A 23,714-nucleotide genomic window follows, 5' to 3' on the forward strand; every position below is an offset into this window, starting at 1 on the left:
CCATTTTCTTGTTGTGTCTAATTACTTTGGTACGTAAGTGGAATGTTAACTTACTGCTAAAAACTGTATATGACAGAAAAGTGTCACCCCCTTACAGCTTCTGGAGCAAATTTTCAGAAAAATCTATACATATTACCTTCTACTTGTGTAAAGAGCCTGTACCAGTCATAATCAAAATGGTTTGAACATTAAATGGTATCTCACAACGCTTCTGACAGATATTTGCTGTAGTATACCTTTTCTGCTTGCTTTTCAGTTTCACTTATTGACTACTTCCCACACATTCTCAACTTCTCTGCTGCAACTGTGCGAGAACTCTCTTCTGCAGGTGCACATGTTTAGTAATAACTAACTAAATTGCACTTTTACTTAATTTTGCTGAGGAAAGTAGCACAAACACTTTTTAAGAATTTTTATTTATGTTTATAAAACATTCTCATGGTTAACAAAAAAAAATCAATTTTTGGCAATATAATTTAATAAGTTCTACTCATCAAGTGGTGGCAAGGGAACACACACATTAAAATAATGTTTTGTTGCTGTTACTTACACAAGCTTTCGGAGGTAGTGGTTCCTTCTTCCAGCAGAAGGGTTGAAGGGGAGGAAGAGGAGCTAAGGAAAAGGACTGGACAGGTTTAAGAAAAGGGGTAGAGTTTAGAAAAGTCATCCAGAATCCTGGGTCAGGGGAGACTTACAGGACGAGATGATGAGGAGTCTTTCCTTCTCATTTTCATGGTTAATATTAACAATGTCATTTTCAGATCCTGGATTCTGCATAATGTCAGGAGACATCAGTGTTCAGTATCAATATTTCAGGTAGATCATTCACACAAACTTTCCCAAAATAGCTACAACTGAGTAAAGTGTACAAAACTAAAGCTAGCTTCATAACGTTTTAACAGAGACTGACTGAATATTCAATAAAGATTTACTGGCACTGTCTAATTTTTTACAAACTATTATATTATAACGGATTACACATTCAGTAACAGTATAATAGACTGGAATTATTAGCCACACTTCTACACAATTGGTAACAAACTCGTTCCACCTAACTGACAAATGCTTGAGCTCACAGTTCTCTTTGTCATTCAACAATTGTCATATTGGAAAAGACATTATATCTTGGAGAGAGTATTAAATAAAGGTTATCCAGACTAAATGTTTTATGCAACAATAAAAAGTGTTTTACTAACTAGTATAAAGTCTTATTGCATCTTTTTTTTTCTAACAGTTTATGAAAACCTGCACATGTCTCTTTCAATAGCTCAAAATATGATGACACAACTATACAAGCAATGTTTCACTCTATTATGTGTCTATATTTTCAGGCATTTCAACTGTTTGACCTGGATAAAGATGGTGTGATTAGTACTACAGACCTAAGGCTAACATTTGCTACTTTAGGACAGCCTGACATACCAGACACTCAAATTAAGCAAATGTTGTCAGAGGTAAGTTTTGTGGTAGTATTCAGCAGAGCACAGTTACTAAGAAGTTGATCCTAAAACACAAGGAAACAATAGCTCTTGCAATTATTAGATTCCTTGGGTTATTCAAAATTTCCCATTTGAGTTGCAGTGTACTGCAACAGCAGTAATACGCAATTGGTTGATAACACACTTGATATGGACGATACTCATAATATCAGCTGCAAGGTAATCATACGCCAGGAAATGAGATTAAATGAAGAAGTGCTTTATAATATCAGTTTAAAATAAAGGAAAGGAAACTATTCAGCTGTAGCAGATCAGTGCATAGAGCACAGTAACACAGAAAACAGCATTCACACGAACTTTTCAGCACTAGGTCTTTTTCTGTCAATAATACACACATTGCCTTTTCCTTATTTTATCTATTGCTCCAACCAGGAATTTCCATTATTGTTATAAGATCAAGTTATTAGGTTTAAAAGGTGAATCATCAGCTGTAATCCTTCATTAACGTATTTGGGTGTACTGTAATCTTATTGAATAGAAGCAAGTATGACTCTGGTTAATAATAATGTCTAAAAATAAAAGTATAAATCCAGAATGAGATTTTCACTCTGCAGCGGAGTGTGCGCTGATATGAAACTTCCTGGCAGATTAAAACTGTGTGCCCGACCGAGACTCGAACTCGGGACCTTTGCCTTTCGCGGGCAAGTGCTCTACCACCTGAGCTACCGAAGCACGACTCACGCCCGGTACTCACAGCTTTACTTCTGCCAGTACCTCGTCTCCTACCTTCCAAACTTTACAGAAGCTCTCCTGCGAACCTTGCAGAACTAGCACTCCTGAAAGAAAGGATATTGCGGAGACATGGCTTAGCCACAGCCTGGGGGATGTTTCCAGAATGAGATTTTCACTCTGCAGCGGAGTGTGCGCTGATATGAAACTTCCTGGCAGATTAAAACTGTGTGCCCGACCGAGACTCGAAGTCAGGACCTTTGCCTTTCGCGGGCAAGTGCTCTACCACCTGAGCTACCGAAGCACGACTCACGCCCGGTACTCACAGCTTTACTTCTGCCAGTACCTCGTCTCCTACCTTCCAAACTTTACAGAAGCTCTCCTGCGAACCCCCCAGGCTGCGGCTAAGCCATGTCTCCGCAATATCCTTTCTTTCAGGAGTGCTAGTTCTGCAAGGTTCGCAGGAGAGCTTCTGTAAAGTTTGGAAGGTAGGAGACGAGGTACTGGCAGAAGTAAAGCTGTGAGTACCGTGCGTGAGTCGTGCTTCGGTAGCTCAGGTGGTAGAGCACTTGCCCGCGAAAGGCAAAGGTCCCGAGTTCGAGTCTCGGTCGGGCATACAGTTTTAATCTGCCAGGAAGTTTCATATCAGCGCACACTCCGCTGCAGAGTGAAAATCTCATTCTGGAAACATCCCCCAGGCTGTGGCTAAGCCATGTCTCCGCAATATCCTTTCTTTCAGGAGTGCTAGTTCTGCAAGGTTCGCAGGAGAGCTTCTGTAAAGTTTGGAAGGTAGGAGACGAGGTACTGGCAGAAGTAAAGCTGTGAGTACCGGGCGTGAGTCGTGCTTCGGTAGCTCAGGTGGTAGAGCACTTGCCCGCGAAAGGCAAAGGTCCCGAGTTCGAGTCTCGGTCGGGCACACAGTTTTAATCTGCCAGGAAGTTTCAAAAGTATAAATGTTCATTTGTTCAAAATCATGTATCTCTGAATTTTTTTTTTACTGACTGCTTTGAAATTCTGCATGTTATTATAAAACAACAGGAGCGCCATTGGGTATAAATAAACATATATTAGATATATAATAAATAAAACTGTAAACTATACCGCATGACACTATCATAGGTATATAAAAAATGCACATATTTGAATGCAATATTGTGTGAAAATTTCAAAGGGGTTGGTGAAGAACTTTCAGAGATTTCAGATTTTGAATAAATGTATATAAGATCTTTGCTAACATCTTTAAAAATAATCACTTTTGAAAATATAAGGTAATTGAACAGATAAAAAATCTACTCACCCAGCAGTGGCAGGAGAACACTCATAGAAAGGTATTAAAGTCTGCAAGTTTATGGAGGCAGTGGTTCTTCTTCTGACAGAAGGGCTGAAGGAAGAAGAGTGAAGAAAAAGAACTGGCGAGGTTTAGAAAAAGGAGTGAAGTTCGGAAAAACTGCCCAGAACCCCAAGTAAGAGAAGATCTACAGGACACGATGAGAAGGATATTCGAATAATAAATAAATAAATGCAACATTGTCTCAAAATTTCAGGGGCCTAAGTTTTTGAACAAATGAACATTTATAAATAAAAGTGTAAAAGTTCATTTGTTCAAAATCGTAAATCCCTGAAAATTCGTCCCCGATTAATTTGAAATTTTGAAACAACATTGCATTCGAATAAGTGCATGTTTTTATGTACCAGCTGGAGTGACGTATGTAATATATAAATCTATATGTAATAATTATTGGGGGAACTCTATATAAAAATGTAAATAATCGTTTGTCAAAATGTTAAAATCTGTAAAGTTCTTCACTGGTTTCTTCAAAATTTTGACGTACCTTTGCATTTGAATACATGCATGTTTTTGTATACCTATTATACACACACACACACACACACACACACACAGTAGGTGTCTGTATATGTGTGGATGGATATGTGTGTGTGTGCGAGTGTATACCCGTCCTTTTTTCCCCCTAAGGTAAGTCTTTCCGCTCCCGGGATTGGAATGACTCCTTACCCTCTCCCTTAAAACCCACATCCTTTCGTCTTTCCCTCTCCTTCCCTCTTTCCTGATGAGGCAACAGTTTGTTGGGAAAGCTTGAATTTTGTGTGTATGTTTGTGTTTGTTTGTGTGTCTATCGACCTGCCAGCGCTTTTGTTCGGTAAGTCCCATCATCTTTGTTTTTGGATATATTTTTCCCATGTGGAATGTTTCCCTCTATTATATATGTATATATATGGTCTTTAAATATGTCTGCTTGTGTCTGTATATGTGTGGATGGATATGTGTGTGTGTGCGCGAGTGTATACCCGTCCTTTTTTCCCCCAAGGTAAGTCTTTCCACTCCCGGGATTGGAATGACTCCTTACCCTCTCCCTTAAAACCCACATCCTTTCGTCTTTCCCTCTCCTTCCCTCTTTCCTGATGAGGCAACAGTTTGTTGTGAAAGCTTGAATTTTGTGTGTATATTTGTGTTTGTTTGTGTGTCTATCGACTTGCCAGCACTTTCATTCGGTAAGTCACATCATCTTTGTTTATATATAAATATAACTGCTTTGAATTTTACACACAAATTTGTATTCAAATAATTGCATGTTGTTGTTTATCTATTTTCTTAATAAATAAATAAATCTGTCATATGTAAAGGGGAAACATTACCAAAAATCTCAGAAAGTACTTGACCAATTTGCTTCAAATTTTTACATGTTAGTGTAATAAATGTTTGGACACACGCATACATACACATATTTATGGCTCATCAGCTTATGATTGTTATTAACCATTTTGAATGAAAACAGTGGTTTACGCAGGCACACACACACACACACACACACACACACACACACACACGCTACACACACACACACACACACACACACACACACACACACACACACACACACACACATGGAGTCATGCTCTTCGAAAGTCAGAATCACATGGTCTCGATAACATGCAGATGTGGTACACCAGACAGCCTCTCTGGATCTATTCTCTTAAAAGAAGAATAGAATGAATAAAGGTGCTTGTGAATAGTCACATATGGCAAGTGCAACAGCGATCTGAATTTTCAGTAACTATAAAAAAGCCTCTAGGTCATGAAGGGGGGGGGGGGGGGGGGGAGGGGGTGATACAAGTACAATAGGAGATGGACAGAGCGATTGGAGGAAATGGGACAAATAAAATGGAAAAAATGAGCTGGATAGAGAGAGAGGGAGACAGAGGGGTGTAGGAAGAGATGGAGTAATGGGGGAGGTGAAGATGGACAGAAACAGGGGGAAGTAGGTAATGGACGGAGAGACAGGGAGAGAGAGTGAGAATGTGGAGATGGAGATGGAGATGGGGAGTAGAAGATGGACAGAGAGAAGTAGAGCAGGTGATGGACACAGAGACAGGGAGAGGGAGTGGGCTGGAAGGGACTGAGAGAGGAAGGAGAAGATCAACAGAGAGAAGGGGGAGAAGGTGATGGTGAGAAGAGGGGCCAGGAGGAGGACCCCAAGAGATTAGGATGTATATGCAGTTCGCATGCATATTGGAAATGTGTGCTTTGCCTTTTCTTTCTTTTCCATTTAACCAGACTGAGCCATAGCAATGTGTGGCCAGGGACAGTTAGTAATAACTTTAATAATAATATGTGTGAAAATGGCATGATAGATTTATATGATAGGTGACAATGTAATTAGAACAAAATGCATGTTATAGATGGGAAAAAATTATAAATGTTCTGCATATAACCATATTTACAAATTAATTTGTAATGTGAATGTAAAATGATTCATTTAACATAACTATGATTAGTCTATGGAACATGAAACTAACCAACTAACTGGGTGTACCAAGCAGAGGGTGTGGTTCAAGCCAATCATTGATTTGTATTGATGGCCTAGGCAATAATAAAGTCAAAATCTCTATGGGAAGTACTCAAATTATTTATTTACAGTTCATTATCTTGAAGCCATATTAACAGCTGAGTGACAACACAACTCACAGATAGGCACAAATCATTAGAATAGGCTTTTGTGTCACATCTCTCTCTCTTTCTCTCTCTTTCTCTCTCTATCTGTCTGTCTGTCTGTCTCTCTCTCTCTCTCTCTCTCTCGCTAAAATAGGAACTCTCAATTGTTTAACAAATACAAAATACAAGTAGTTCACTTTATGAAGAAAAAGTAACAATGTTGGTCTCTTGGAATGATAAAAGTTTTGTTTCATTTTATTTCCCCTGTGTAGTTATGGGAGTATTTTACAGCAGACAGTCTGATAGTTGATGGAGAAGAGAAAAGAATAAAGAGTAAATGATAACAAAAGACAGAGAGAATTAACTGAACTACACTGAAATATTCAGAAACATTCATGAGAAGATGTCAGACACTATAAAGAGAAGATTACAAGGAGAACAGTTAACTGTATCCAAACTACGAAGAAAACAAAACAGATAGTTATATTGGGTAGACATCATATCACATCAGTCAAGGTATCAGATGACTCTTTGATGATGAACCAGGAGATCATATTAATGGGGTTCAATGATGTTTTCAAAACTCTACATAATACACCAAAGGAAACAAATACTCATATAATATCTCTCAGGTTTCCTCAGTGTAACTGATTAATGGTGTACACATGGATGCTCTGCCAAGTTGTTGTTTCCATTCGATGCATGCTATTTCAACAACTGACCCAGTCATCTTCCTCATATGCTGTAAAACCCACAGCACCTGGAGTAAGTGGCTGGGTTAGTGGCTGAAACATTGTGCATGAAATGGAAACAACAAAAGAAGAAAAACCCCTGGAAATAATGGAATAACTGCAGATCTTATAAAAGAAAAGGGAAAGGTGTTGAAAGCAAAACTTGCACAAACATCCATATGTGTCTCTTTATAAGGATGTCATCATATAATTTGATCAATACCATAATTGTTGTATCAAGTGTTTATAATGAAAGTGCAGCTACTCACAGAGGTCCAGTGTGGGCTGTGATTATCATATAGCAGTGAAACTTGGTAGATATGCATACATTAATGCATGACCAATTTACTCTGGAAAAAAATTATTTCAGTTTTGGCCACCAGGTGCAAATATGGTGCTGTGCACTGTTTGTATGGCAATATGACACTGACAGTGTCATTTGACAAGCCATTATATGAGTGAACATATGGTTACAGAGAAGAGAGACCATGTGCTTTTAGTGAAACTGTTTTATGTGAATAGCACAACTTACAGTGATACACTGAGATAGGACCACTGGCTGAAAGGTCTGAGGAGATGCCCTATGTCATTAAATGGTTTAACAAAGATGATAATGAAATTCAAAAACCTGTGTGACCTTGGTGTGGTACCTGGAAATGTAAGGCATCCTATGCTGGTGAAAATTATTGACAAGGTTGCTGTTGCTGTAACTGATCTTGCAGCAAGTGCCCCAGATAGCGCTAGTGCTCATGCAGTATCACAAGAATTTTCTATCCCATGGTCAACACTAAAAAAGTTTTGCAGGTTTATTACACTGGTAACCATACAAGATAAAGATGGTGCAGCACCTGAAACCTCACAATCTACAGCAGTGTTCTCAATTTGCTCTTCGGTTTCTGGCGTGGGTTGAAAAGTTGATGGCATGTGATCAGGCAATATTTTATGCAGTGACAAGACACATTTTACACTGCAGGCTGTAGTGAATACACAGAACTGATGAATTTACGATATTGCTAAACTGTGTGTTGTGCATGAGGAGCCCCTGTACTCACTGTGTGTGATTGTGTAGTGTGGATTCATTAGCACCTTTATTCGGTCCATTCTTCTATGAAGAGAATACACCCATAGGGACTGTCAGGTGTACTGTGATGTCTGCACATTATTGAGACCAAGTGATTCTGTGTGTGTGTGTGTGTGTGTGTGTGTGTGTGTGTGTGTGTGTGTGTGTAAACCACTGTTTTCATGGAAGATGGTTAATAATAAAATCAGCATTCTGCCTTTGTCACTTGTTTGACATTTTCTGCCCACATCCTGTTCTTCATCCATTACAATGGAAAAATTTCTATGCATCTTTCTTACATTCACAGCACCCGATGTACACCTGTTGGCCAAAACTTGCACTATTTTTTCAGCACAAATCAGTTCCACATTAACACACTAGCATATCTAACAAATTTTGCTGCCATATAACAATTACAGCTTGCTCTGGACATCCATCAGAAGCTACACTTTAATTACAGCCATCCAATATTTTACATGAATTGAAGATATTCATAACTATAGGCCCATAAGTCTTTTGTCAGTGGGGTACAGAATTAAAAAAAAAAAAGTCCTTATTAATTATTTATACAACAACTTCAGACTTTAGACAGGCAACATAAGCTGATTTCAAAACTAGGTGTACCACAATTGGCCATCTTCAAGCTGTCAACAATGCACATCAGTTACCTCTTTATATGGGGCTTACAGACTGTAAGAAATTAAGCTGGCAGCACTGCAGAACAAAAGAATGCAAACCACTGACATCAGTTTGTTGAATAACATGCACAACAAGGTTAGAACTTCCACTCAATTACATCAAGCAAATATAATGATCAAAATTGAGAAAAGTATTTGGTGAAGAGAGTCCACTAGCCCAACACTGTTTGTGCCACCCTTGGAAGAGGTTTTCAAATCATGTAACTGAGATCAAGAAGGAATTTACATAAATGGATCTTATCTGGACAGTCTTCAGTTTGCACATAATAACTGCAGAAAAAGATGAAGGAAATAAACACAGCAGGTATACCATTAGACCAAAGATTAACTAAAACAAGAAGAGGATAATGTATAACCTGTATCTTATAAAGATAATAGTGAAGATTATTGACAAAGTTATAGAAACAACAAATTTGTACAGTTAGTTCAACTGAAATTAACAAGCAGATGGGTTCTTCAAGAAGTAAGCAGGCGAGTAAAAATTGCTTAAATTTCATTTGGGAAAATGTATTTTCTATTCACAAGTAAATGTGCAAATGGTGAGAATGGAACTAAGGAAATTCTGGGTCACACATCTCATGATGTGAAAAAACCTACAGACCAATCTAATGGAAGACTGATAACATAAGGAAACAAGCAGCACAAATGTAGATCCAAAATTCTGATGATAGTAATGTGTGGAGAAGTTTGAAAGAGGCCTGTATATTATAGTGGAGATAAATGTCTGATAATAATTATATAATATAATTGGATGGATAAAAAAATTTAGTCGCCAAGCAGCAGCAGGAGAAAACACACACAAAGGTTAAAGAAATGTGCATGCTTGTAGTGCCAGTGACTCACTTGGAGGGTACCTTCCTGGGATCCATAAGCCTTCAGCCCCTGGTTTGGTTTAGATACATTGATGACATCCTTCCCAAATGGACTCATTGTGAGGCTGGACTGTTAACATTTTTGGAATTTATGAATACATTCTTCCAATTAAATTTCATATGGTCTTCTTCCAAATCCCATGCCGCTTTTCTTTATGTTGACCTCATCCTCACTGAGGCTCAGCTACACAGTTCTCTTCACATTAAACCTACTAGCAAACAACAGTTCTTACATTCTGACAGTTACCATCATTTCTATGTCAAACAATCCCTCCCATACAGCCTGGCCATTTGAAGTCAGCATATTGTTCAGATGTAGACTCTGTAATGTAATACACTACCATCCTCACCTCAGCATCCACTCGACATAATTACCTCATTAGCCTGGCCCAAAGCAGATTTCTCAGGCCATTGTATCCAATCCTGGTATTGCTAACCCCTCCAAAAAACAACTTTGGGGTTACTTCTCATCTCTCAGTATTATCCTGGTATTGTATATATTAATCAGCTACTTTATCAATGCCATGGCTTCCTAAAAATCATGTCATACGATGAGATCCAGATTCTGTATGACATTTTGCCCACCACACCAATGTGTAATTTCAAACCTTTCTTCTTTTCAGTTAAAGTTGTTTATGTGCTCTTTTTCTTTTTTAAGTTTGTAACTGCTTTCTCAGCTGTCACAGCCTCTGATGATATCTCCAACATTGGAAGACAGAATATTAGGCAGAGAAATATACCTTCAATCACACCCTAATGCCCATACAACAAATACCATCACAAATTTGAGCTCTATAATTCCTTATATTGTACTCTGAAATTCTTATGTGTGTGGCAGGATCTAAAATGTATATACATGGAATAATTTGTCGCAAAATTGAAGAAAGAAGAACAACACAGACAATGCAAATGAATGATTGTAAACATAATTTAGAGTTAGTTTACTGCCAAGCAATTGGTAGGTGTAAAGCTGCAATTTGTTTTATATTTTTCTCATGTTTCATGAGACCATCCTAAGAAAGCTAACTGATTATGAAATGGGTTAGCTGTTACATAACTCGCACAGTGATTACAAACAAATTAAAATATGAGGCCTGCATATAAGTAATAATATATAGTGGGAGAAGGCTCTAAAATACTGTGATGATTTTGTTTGGAAGATGCAATGAATGTGTCACACAGAATCCTTTCAATTTGAAAAATCTGTTTTTTATCTCCTACCTTTTTCAGTTATACTGAAAACCTATAAGAAACTGAATCTATAAAATAACGTACGTCTTTCAAAAGTATGGTGAAGGAAGTGTTATCCAAAATGAAAAATGTTTTGTGTTTAATGTTGTGTAAATGCTGCAGTATTTAATTCCATAATGCTTCAGTCTGTGCATAAATATTGAATATTCCACACAGTCAAATGGTTTTGTTTAAACAAAGAAAATTCACACTATCTTCAACTTATCACTTAGCACTGTCTGTGCCTTACCACAAAATAATAAACTGTTTTTTCTGTTGATCCAAACTGACTACACAAGTAACTAAGTAGTGCACAATTGTATGATGTACTGCTCTTCATTAGCCAACTTGACAGTTCATCATACTTGTATCAATCTGTACAATTCATTGATTAAACAGCTGATTCTTACTCCTTATTACTTATTTCCAGTAGGTACATATGGCATAACTTGTAATGGTGGTCGCCTGCTTTATTTCTTCGTTTGTTGTCCTCGGTGTCGATGTACTGGCTGAAAAAATTGGGTGTGGAGGTGCAATACTGCCCACTTGAAATGATGTAGCTGACAGATGCACAGTTGCGTTTCACAGTCTTTTACTTTCACTTTTCACAACCCCCCATATACACATTTAACATAGCCAGTTCACTATTGCTCAACTTTTTATAAGTCTCATTAATAGGTATCACGTGAACATCCGCATAGTGCTACAATAGTTTACAGTTGAACATCTACAAGCAGTAAAAACCAAACCACAAAGTTCACAGTTCGTGAAGAATAGAAAGGTGCGTATGGAGCAGACACTGTCATTGTTTTTACACACAGCCTAATTGTGTAACACTTATTCCACAGTTAAGTTGAAGCATTGTTGTTATTCTAACCAACACAGGTTTCTCATCTGAAACTCCGCCATGGACTGACTGTCTCATGACCAAAAATCGTGCCCTTATATATCCTCACAATAATAGCTACTGAAACTATACATTGTCGAAGTTAAATTTACAGAAACTACAATTAAAACTTAACTCATTAAATTAACTAAATACATCGAAAAATTGGTTCTTATTAACAGTTTGTTCTCATACAAGAGTTAGGCTGAATTCTTTGTTTAAATGATGAAATTAACAGATATAGTTATGTGAACAATAGTTTTGACAAAACTGATAAATACTTTGCAATTAATTAAGGGCTGGCTTTGCTAACTTGTTTTCGAAGAGAGCCAAATAGATACTTTAAGATTATTAGCATTTCGTCTTCCAAATGCTTACAATTAGTACAGAATTTATATATGTTTATATGTCAACAATAGAATTTAATTACAAAACAATCACAGATTTCACCCTATGATGAAATATACTAACTAGGAATAGTCAAAATAAATTAGAAAATCAATTACATAGCTAAAACTAAGCACAAAATTAGATCTAGTTTTATATTCTTTAAAAATGAGAGTCAACCTTTCTCTTTTATGAAAATGCAGATTATATTCACATATGTTAATGGTAATTAGTTAAAAGTGAAAAACGAATTTAAGGAGGTAGATGGTAAAAAAAAGAGGGGAAGTGAAAATATCCCAGCTTGCTTCGTCACAAACTGTCATTGGCCACCAGCTTGTAAAACTTCAGCATACTTGTCCATACCAATAAAGTACTGATTTAACTTATTAACAGAAAATGGGTATTGAAATACTCTGGATGACACTAGTAAATTGCTAACAGGTTGGCGAGCACTCATATTATGCCCCAATATCACTTTCACAGCAGACAATCCTTATCATTGCCACAGTCATTTTCATCAGCCACTTGACATCCACTATTGGATGATGGCCACCTCCAGACGTACTGCTAATTATATATATATGAAGACAGTAACTTGTTCTCGAAAGAACAGTTACTGTTGATGACCGTGCAGCTTTTCCCTGGAATAAATGATGACTAACTGACAACCTCAGCTGCTGACAGGTGTTGTTGATATACCTCAATGTGGACAGCTGAAAATGTGTGCCCCGACCGGGACTCGAACCCGGGATCTCCTGTTTACATGGCAGACGCTCTATCCATCTGAGCCACCTAGGACACAGATGAATAGAGCGACTGCAGGGACTTATCCCTTGCACGCTTCCCGTGAGACTCACATTCCCAACTGTCCACAATTCTACATATGTATTATACCTTATAGACATTTGCCCACCCACTCATTACTCGCGCACGCGAAGCGTGCAAGGGACAAGTCCCTGCAGTCGCTCTATTCATCTGTGTCCTCGGTGGCTCAGATGGATAGAGCGTCTGCCATGTAAGCAGGAGATCCTGGGTTCGAGTCCTGGTTGGGGCACACATTTTCAGCTGTCCACATCGAGGTATATCAACAACACCTGTCGGCAGCTGAGGTTGTCAGTTAGTCATCATTTATTCCCGGGAAAAGCTGCACGGTCATCAACAGTAACTGTTCTTTCGAGAACAAGTTACTGTCTTCATATATATATATATATATATATATATATATATATATAGTTAAAGGCTACCCAGCCATTGACCTTCATCTGTGCGAATGCTTACAGGTTGCCCAAACTCTTATGGAAATCGCCAAAGCGTGCGCGAGTAATGAGTGGGTGGGCAAATGTCTATAAGGTACAATACATACGTAGAATTGTGGACAGTTGGGAATGTGAGTCTCACGGGAAGCTGCAAGGGATAAGTCCCTGCAGTCGCTCTATTCATCTGTGTCCTTGGTGGCTCAGATGGATAGAGTGTCTGCCATGTAAGCAGGAGATCCCGGGTTCGAGTCCCAGTCGGGGCACACATTTTCAGCTGTCCACATTGAGGTATATCAACAGCACCTGTCGGCAGCTGAGGTTGTCAGTTAGTCATCATTTATTGCTAATTGATTAACCTTCCACTTTTGAATGGGTTTCATCTCTCACCACTATAAACCAAAACTGGCAAAAAGTAGTGAAAATTAAATTTAAGTTTTAGACTCACCAGAAGCTTAGTTTTGAGAACTGTTCAGTTTACTAAAAGCACTAAAGGCCAGTTTTACATTTCTGCTTATTTCTTTTCCTATCCATCCCACAGTTGTCTTCAACTACTATAACTACAGGAACTCATCAACTAGTTCTATGATTTTGTAGTTAATTTCTGCAATTTTCTTTTAGAAGTGAAGTTATATATTAATTTAGTCTTTTTGTAATTGATTTTCTGTCCTAATTTCAAACTCTATTAATTATTATAAGTCTATTAATCAATGGTACAAATTAATTTATGAATTTATCTGCACTAAAGGAAAACTGTATAATGTTATCAAAAAACTCGAGGGCGAAAAGCAATGGTAGTTTAGAGCAGGTATTCCTTCTACATTTCCCCAGTTTAAGAATCTAAAAACATACCCCAGGACTGCTGAGAACAGTTTTGATGGTACGGAATTTTATTTTCCTTCATACCACCTCACATTTCCAAACAATTTTGCATAATGAGTGTTCCTATTATGTAAGGGTGAAACTCTCATTTTTCATTAATAGTCACCACATTACATTTGAGATTTCTTTAGATTTGCCTCCTTCATGCCTCCAGCATCTTCTGCTGGTTGCCACAATATTTCTTTCTTTTCCCTAGCATTTACACCATCAAGTACAGGGTTCTTTTCTTTCTTTCTTTTTTTCTTAGAATTTGACAAATTTTATTTTATTATTAACATTGTGGATGGATGCCCTTCCTGTTGCCAAATCCATCAAGATTACATAATGGAGGGAAGACATATGTACCATCTGTCTGTGAATCATGTAAACTTTCTTTTGTCTGTTATTATATGAGGGTCGTTCAATAAGTAATGCCCCACATTTTTTTTCTCAGAACATATTGTTTGTTAAGAGTCAGAATTCAGTGCCACTATACATCACCATGTCTTGCCCATGTCCTATTCTTCTACATAGTCTCTATCACTTTCTACGGCCATACACCAACGTTGTGGAAGAGCACGTATTCCCTACTGGTAAAAGCTCTTGTCCTGTAGGCGTAGCCATGTTTCCATTGCATGACTGACACTCTTGTCATCTTCAAAAGACAGAAAGGGCTCTCCTTCAGTCTCAGAATGCTCCAACAATTCAGATTAAATGGACTTTCTTTGATTTGTGGTCCACTGTGAGCAAGCATCATGAGCACCTCTTTGAATATCCGAGAGTCTCGATAATTGCAGACACACTTCCAATGCTGACCAACAACTGTAGAGCCAATTGTCGTGTTGTGATGCACCGGTCAGCACAAATAATGGCATCCACATGATTCAGCATGTCTGGAGCAATGGCTGTGACAGGATATCCCAAGTGTGGCTGATCATGGAGCTCTGTTTCTGCGTGTCTTGAGGCTGTAACTTTTTTTACCCATTGCCCAACTGTACTCACATCAACTGCAGCATCACCATACACTGCAAACATTTAATTTATGATGTTCACCACAATTTCCTTTTCTGCACACAAGAATTCAGTAACAGCATGCTGCTTGTAATGTGAGTCATATGTAGACGCCATTTTGATGCTGTGCTATGGTTCTGCTATCTGCCAGAATGATTCGAAACTTCACTGGCACACAGAACAAACATCAAATGTGAAGCACCAACAAGGATGTTTGTCTACATATATTAATGGCGTATTAAAAAAATTTGGCGCATTACTAATCAAATGACCCTCGTATTTTAACTATTTATTACTGTAGTCATCTACATTTCCCACACATAACCTCAGACTTCAAGAAGAATGTAATAATTGCAATTCCAAAGAAAGCAGGCGCTGACAGATGTGAAAATTACCATACTATTGGTTTAATAGATCATGGTTGCAAAATACTAACACGAATTCTTTACTGGAGAATGGAAAAACTGGAAGATCCAGAACTTGGAGAAGATCAGTTTGGATTCTGGAGAAATATAGGAACATGTGAGGCAATACTGACCCTTATCGTATCTTAGAAGACAGATTAAGGAAAGACAAACTGACATTTACAGCATTTGTATACTTAGAGAAAACTTTTGACAATATTACTGGAAAACTCTCTTTGAAATTCGGAAGATAGCAGGTGTAAAATACAGGGAGTGAAAGGCTACATACAATTTGTACACAAACCAGGCAGCAGTAATAAGAGTCAAAGGGTATGAAAGAGAAGCAGTGATTGAGGAGTGAGACAAGGTTGTAGCATACCCCGAATGTTACTCAATCTGTACATTGACGAAGCAGTAAAAGAAACCAAAGAAAAATTTGGAGTAGGAGTTAAAGTTCAGGGAGAAGAAATGAAAACTTTAAAGTTTTCCGATAACATTTTAATCCTGTCAGAGACAGAAAAGGATTTGGAAGAGCAGTTGAATGGAATGTACATAGCCTTGAAAGAGGAAATGAGACGAAAACCGACAAAAGCAAAACAAAGATAATGGAATGTAGTCGAATTAAATCAGGTGATGTTAAGCGAATGAGATTAGGAAACAAGGCACTTAAAGTAGTATATGAGTTTTGCTATTTAGACAGCAAAATAACTGATGATGGCCAAAGTAGGGGGTATAACATTAGACTGGCAATGGCAAGAAAGGAATTTCTGAAGAAGAGAAATTTGTTAACCTCAAATATAGATCTAAATGTTCATATTTCTTTTCTGAAAGTATTTGTAAGAAGTGAATTGTGGATGATAAGCAGTTTAGACAAAAGGGAACAGAAGATTTTGAAATGTGGTGCTGCAGATGAATGTTGACTATTAGATGGGTAGAGCATGTAAATAATGAGGTGGTACTGAATAGGACTGGGGAGACAAAAGAATTTGTGGCACAAGTTGACAAAACAAAGGACTCAGTTGACAACACACATTCTCAGACATGAAGGGATCACAAATTTAAAATTTAGTATTGGAGGGAAGGGGGGGGGGGGTTAAATATTGTAGAGGGAAACCAAGAGATGAATACAGTAAGCAGATTCAGAAGGATGTAGGCTGCAATAGCAGTTCAGAGATGAAGAGGCTCACACAGGATAGAGTAGCATGGAGAGCTGCATTAAACCAGTCTTTGGACTGAAGACCACAAGAAGAACAACATTATTGTATCCTATGAGGTGAAATTTGGGACCAGATCAGCATTTGCCTAAACAAGCATGGGAAACCACCTAAAAGCCACACACAGGCTGCCCAGTGTACCCACAAATAGTTGTTAATCCGCTGCATGGATTAAGTCCAGGTCTGGCTCACCTCCATGATTCACAACCTATCTCACTGAACGTTATGCTATATGAGCAGGTCTGTTGGTTACCTTAATACATTTGTGAAATAATCACACCTTTCAGTTGCTGAACTTGCTGCTTAATGTAGTCTTGTAGAGCTTCCCATTTGTAGATAAATTCTCATAATCTGCATTTCTGATTTCTTGTCTAATGAATGTCATTGTCTCTTGCTTTGCATCTTTCTTTACTCAGCATCTCACTAGCCTATAATGATTTGAAATTTAAAACTGATTTAGGACAATCACATTCTGTACAATTTCATTAGCAACTGATAAAATGTAGGCAATCTAACATTTAGTTGGCTCCTGTTGAGATTATTTTCTATTTCTTTTGTTGCGGACAATTTTTTTTTAAAGTTCTCACCTGTTCCTCTTTATGTTGAATTTTAATAAGTCTTAACACTGACTTATCTGTAATGTATACTGTGAGGTGGGGTCTCTGAGACCCCTGTTGTAACTGAGACTTAATGTGCAAATCATTTTAATTTTTTTATTTAAGTTATTTAATATTTATTTTTAAATTATTTAAGTGTTGTTTAAATAATCCTTGTTGACATTATTGCACTAAATAAAGCCTGCAGTACTTTACTTTTTATCATACCGAAATAACATGTTTGTGCAGTTTTTTACACATTACATAAACAAACTGTTAGAGAAGTGAATTTTACTTTCTGAAAAAAATGTAGTATCTTTGTAGCAAGTAAATTTTAAAATAAAACTAAATTTCAGGTTTTGAACACACATACAAAAATTGCCCCCATATACATTTTTCTTTATCACCATTTGGGAGAATTTGATTTTATTGGAGAAACAGAAAGTTCTCTATCACAATTTTCCTGAAGTTCTTCCTCTAAATAATCCTCCGCTAGAAGAACTGTGATTACTGGCTATTGTATTAGGTTGGTGCATAAGTTCCTAACATTTTTCCATAAGTTTAATAAACACAACAGATACAGATAACAGACTTTAGTCATGAATAATATATTCTCCTTTATTATTTACTACAGTCTGCAATTCTGGTGTAACTTTTTGATTCCATTATGGTAGAAATCATGTGGTTTTGGGGTGAATAGCTCATTGAGCCATGTTTGGAGCACATTTTCATCTAGAAAGAAAATTCCTTCAAGGTTGTTTTACAGAGAGTTGGAAGAGCTGAACACCTGAAGGTGCAAAAATCAGGTGAACAAAGTGGGTGTGGAATGAATTCTCTACCCCACTCCTGCATAGTGTTTTCTGTCAGTGTAGCAGAATGCGGATGGGCAATATTGTGAAGTAGCATCTCTTCACGCAACTTCTTGGTCGTCGGTCTTGGATTGTGTCTGCAAGACATCCCAGCTGTTGACAATAAATGTCAGTAGTAATGGTCACACATAAGGAGAGCAATTTGTAATAAACCACAACAGTGGTCCACCAGATGCATAACATTATCTTTTGTGGATGCACGCAGATCTTTGCACGGGGAGTTGCTACTTTGTTTGGGCTGAATCATTCCTTTCTTTTTCTTATGCTAGCATAAAGACACCATTTATCATGACCATTAATGATACAGGATAGGAATTGTCAATATTGTTCTTAGTAATGAGTAAGCAGAGATGTACACATGGCCACCTAATGATTTTTGTGATTTTGGTTTAGAGCATGCGATTCACATACACCAAATTTTTTAACCTTCCCCATCACATCCAAATGTTACACAATGATAGAATGACCACAGTTTGGCAGTACTTGAGTACAATGATGTGGATCATTTGAGTACTGCATTTAAACAATATTCATCAAATCTCGAAGGACTTCCTGAATGTGAACAGTCACTAATGTCAAAACAATCCTTCTTAAAATGAGAAAACCATTTTCTTGCCATGCTCTGTCCAATGGCATTATCCTCATACATGGCAAAAATGTTTCTGCCTGCCTCTGCTGCTGTCACCCCTCTGTTGAACTCTAACAGAAGCATATGTTGGAAATCTTCTGATTTCTCCACTTGGCACTCCATTTTCTAATATCCACAGCTCGTGGAGTGTCACCATCTCCAAATGACAAAATGACAAAATATGACAGTGAATTACAAATAAAAAAGACAATTGATAAGTAAACCCACAGTAAGCGGAATACTAACATGCAAAACAAAAATGCTTCGAATTTTTGCACCAACCTAATAAAATCTTCATCTTGTCCTATATCACTGATATCTTTCTGCATCCACAGAAGAATAATTTTATCAAACTTAGGATTGTTAAAATTGAAATGTTCCTGCAGACACATTTCATATTATACTGAGCAAAACAGGTATGTAGTTCACAAGGCTCCGTCTAGGAAACCCAAAAACATGTCAACAACAGACATAGAAGGCAATAATGCAACTGACAATACAGTACTGTAGGATTGATTATTTGAGGGAAAAAGGTGGTGGAGGGTTATAGAAGCATTCCACCAGAACTGATCTTGGAGAGTGAGTTCAAAAATTTTCACGCTTTGTGAGAGACCACCCTTTGTGAGTCAACGGTTAATGTACAACCTCAGTTCTTTCTGTAATCACACCTTAAGTTCCCCATTGACAACTCAGTTTTTAATGTTTGTCTCATTCTTGTATTAATATCCCCTGTATCACACTGTAGTGGTATTTTCTATCATTTTTGTTTTGTAACTGTTTGTAGTGATCCTCTAACTCCTCATTACAAAATCAGCACATTTGGTGCAAAAACCTGAACATATTTTGTTCATGATGAATATAAGTCTTCCTATTATTTCCGCAAGATCCCTGTAATGCTGTAAATCATTTTTATTTACAATTAAGCCTGCACCTGAATTATATCTATGATATTCTCCTTTGTAGTAAAACAAATATCATTCTTATTTGATTTAATCTTCATCATCACTGCCCTTCTGGTAAATATCCCATGTGATGTCATTTTACACCTCTTCCTGCTTCACTGACTCGTTTTCAATTCCTAAAGTTCATCTACTAATTTTTATTTAGGGGCACTTGCTTGAACTAGTTGGGTTTTCAGCTCCTTTTATTGTTTATCCAGCCCAAATTTCATGTAGCAAGATTTGGGGAAAGCAATAGCAAGATTTGGGGAAAGCAATGGCTGGGTGTTTTCCATGGCCTAAAGCCACCGATGGGCTCCCTCATACCACTACTCCCAATATTTCTTCAAATGGGCTGGAATACCAAAAGATCAGTGTCCAAAGAACTCACACACATGGCCAGCAACAACCCTACCTGCAGTACAGTAGCCAGCCAGTATCCAGTGAGTTTGACAGGGTACATGAACATTGCCACACTTTGACAGAGCTATGTTAACATCAATCGATCCCAGGCCTCCTGCCACTTTCAAACGTCAGTTTCTCTAAATTTTCTCAATAGTGTACATTGAAAAGAATGTTGCCTTCACTCCAAGGATCTCCATTTGAGTTCCTGAAGCACCTCTGAAATTCATGCATGTTGTAACAAATCTAGCAGCTTTTCTCTGAATTGCTTGAATATCTTCCTTAAATTTGACCTGGTGGGGATGCTAAACACTCAAACAGAACTCAAAAATGTGTCACACTAGTGTCTTATACTGTTTCTTTTACAGATGAGCCACATTTTCCTAAAATTCTCCCAATAAACTGAAGTTGACCATTTACCTTCCTTACTACAGTTCTAATGTGTTTATTTAATTTCATATCACTTTGCAACGTGTCATGAAATGAAATGATCATATGGCATTTTTAGCTGGGATACACCATCTAGTATAGTTGGCCATCTGGTGCAGGTCTTTTTATTTGACACCGCTTCAGCAAGTTGCACATCAATGATGATGAAATGGTTATGAGGACAACGTGACACACAGTCCTCAGGTGGATTAAATCTCCAACCCGAGCAGGAATTGAACCTGGGCCTCCTGCATAGCAGTCAGTTGCCTTTACCACTCAGCTACAGATGTGGATGCTTTGCAACATTATACCTAGTTATTTAATTGGCATGGCTGTGTCAAGAGCACATCACTAATGCTGTACTTGAACGTTATGGGATTGTTTTCCCTACTCATCTGCAGTAACTTCCAATTTTCTACATTTAGAGCTAGCTGTGATTCATCACACCAACTAGAAATTTTGTCTAAGTCATCGTGTATTCTCCTACAGCCACTCAATTTCAACATGTTCACATGCACACAGCATCATCAGCAAAAAAACAGAGATTGCTGCCCAGCCTGCCTGCCAGATCATTTATGTATAAAGAGAATAATTGCAGTCTTATCACACTTCTCTGGGCACTCCTGATGATTCTCTTGTCTCTAATGAACACTCATTGTCGAAGACAACTTACTGGGTTTCTATTATGTAAGAGGTCCTTGAACACTCACATATCTGGGAACTAATTATGTATGCTTGTACCTTCATTAACAATCTGCAGTGGAGCACCATGTCAAACACTTTTTGGAAATCTAGGAATATTGTACCTGCCTGTTTCCCGTCATCTATAGTTTGCAGGTTATCATGTGAGAAAAGGACAAGTTGACTTTTGTATGAGTGACGCTTTCTAAAACCATGCTGAGTTGTGGACAGAACTTATCTGTCTCAAGGAAATTTATTATATTCAAACTGAGAGTACATTCAAGAATTCTGCAGCAAACCGATGTTAACAATATTGGTCTGTAATTACACAGGTTCATTCTTTTACCCTTTATGCAGCAGTGACCTGCACTTCTTTCCAGTTGCTTGGGACATTGTACTGACCAAGAGATTTGCGATAAATGCAAGCTAAAAAGGGGGCGGTGCCATTGAGTGCTCTTTAACCCAATCATAATTTCATCTTGACTTGGTGACTTATTTGTTTTAAACTCTTTCAGTTGTTTCTCTATGCCAGGGATGCCTGTTATTATGTCCTCCATGCGAGAATCTGGATGCTGGACAAACAATGGTACGCTTACGATTTTCATGTATGAACAATTTCTTAAATGTGAAATTTGAAACTTCAGATTTCCTTTTGCTATCTTCTTCTACCACATCAGACTGCTCAACAAGAAGTGGGCAGAAGCATTTGACCCAATTAGCAACTTTATGTAGGACCAGAATTTTCTCAGGCTCTCAGCAAGATCTTTTGCTAAGGTGGTAGTTGCACAAATCTCTACAAACTTTTTCCTGTCATCGTTTGTGTATTCTCTTTTGAATCAGGAGTGCAGCAGCCTTTGCTTCCCCATCATTCTCAGAATTTTGCCATTCACTCATGGTGGGTCTTTTCTGTCCTTAATCAACTTATTCCGCACATACTTCTCTAGAGCACAATTTACAATCCATTTAAACTTTGCTTATAATCATTGCCATCACACTGGAACTAAATGATGTCTATTCATTGTCTAAGTGGGCTGTTAACAACTGCCTATCTGCCCATTCCCCCAAAATACTCTACCATCTTTCTTTATTTGTTTATTAACTTCCGTAACCATCATGACTATGACAACATCATGTCTGCTAACCCTGTTTCTCTGCTGACACCATCAATAAGGTCAGATCTGTTTACAGCTACAAGGTTTAAAATATTTCCGTTGTGTATGGGCTGTTGAACTAGCTGCTCAAGACAAGTTTTGGAAAATATATTCAAAAACACATGTTCAATAGTACTGTCTGTCCATGCCCCCTGCATTGAATTAATAGAGATCCCAATCTGTAGTTGGTAGCTTAAAGTCATCTCCAACTAATATTGCATGATCTGTGTGCTTCCACAAGTCAGTATGCAGAATTTTACTTTCAAATCCACTGAAAGCTGCATGTTGACTCTCCTAACACTAATTTTGGCTTTCTTTGGTTTTTGTTTGTCTGTGAGGCTTTGGCTGTATTTAAACTTTTGGCTTTCTTTGGTTTTTGTTTGCCTGTGAGGCTTTGGCTGTATTTAAATTTGCAGTGATCCTCTTTCTGCTTAGGGAGCAGATTCATAAAACAGCTGTCAAACCACAGTTTGCCTTTTCCATCCCTCACAACTTTGCTCAGCACACTAAAGCATGTTGTATAATGCTATTAAACTTTGTCCATCAATACTCAATGTTGTTAGTGCTGAATATGAAATTTTCAAACTGACAACTCAAGTAATCTGAGATATGTTTATTGTCAATCTTGCTCAGCAGGAAAATCTACCTACCTTTCTTTGTTCCTGTTTACAGCCATTTTCAGTGATGCTGTAACAGCTTCCACTCTTTTACACTAACTGAGTTGAAAACTTAAGGTCTGTTTGCCACCAGCAGCTCTACAATATTACCTGCAAAAGTTGATTCTCTGATGAATTTCACAACAAAATTCTTTGATAAGGCATTAGAAAAATTTCACATGATTCCCTGTCCCTACTACCTACCCTAATCACCACCTAATACCACAAAATGACCAGAAAATTTATGCAAAATATTCTCCAAGTTTCCCCTCAAATGTCACACCACTAATGTTCCTGAGATGGGGGTTGGAGGAATCTATAAAAGTATCTAATGACAACATTTGACCCAACTTTAACATTTGTCTTCATCCAAATTATTTTGCATTTGTAATCTGTACTAATCTCACTAGAAATTATCATATTTTAATGGCTATAAACACATCTATATCATAAACATTAAAATTATCTTAGTGATATACATACCAATTGCTGTTTGGAATTCTTATAATGAGTTCAACTCTACCTGGAAGCAGGATGCATTTTATTGGATCTGTGGGGGGGACTTCTCTATCCTAAACATCCACATGTGCATGCCACACTTACTCCACTACCCTACTAGCCACTTCCCACGCATAGT

At 37.7% G+C, this 23,714-nt stretch overlaps 1 protein-coding gene across 3 annotated transcripts in view; it reads left to right on the forward strand.

Moving 5' to 3' along the window:
- The window catches only part of LOC126474922 (myosin regulatory light polypeptide 9-like), a 145,665-nt gene that overhangs the window by 104,638 nt on the left and 17,313 nt on the right, over nucleotides 1–23,714 (forward strand). For all 3 annotated transcript variants that reach the window (XM_050102427.1, XM_050102429.1, XM_050102428.1), the window contains one exon: nucleotides 1,332–1,454. In XM_050102427.1, coding sequence (XP_049958384.1) covers nucleotides 1,332–1,454 — 123 coding nt within the window. The remainder of the gene's footprint in view (nucleotides 1–1,331; nucleotides 1,455–23,714) is intronic.

The sequence above is a fragment of the Schistocerca serialis genome, chromosome 4, assembly GCF_023864345.2.
Source record: "Schistocerca serialis cubense isolate TAMUIC-IGC-003099 chromosome 4, iqSchSeri2.2, whole genome shotgun sequence".
Lineage (NCBI taxonomy): Eukaryota > Metazoa > Arthropoda > Insecta > Orthoptera > Acrididae > Schistocerca > Schistocerca serialis.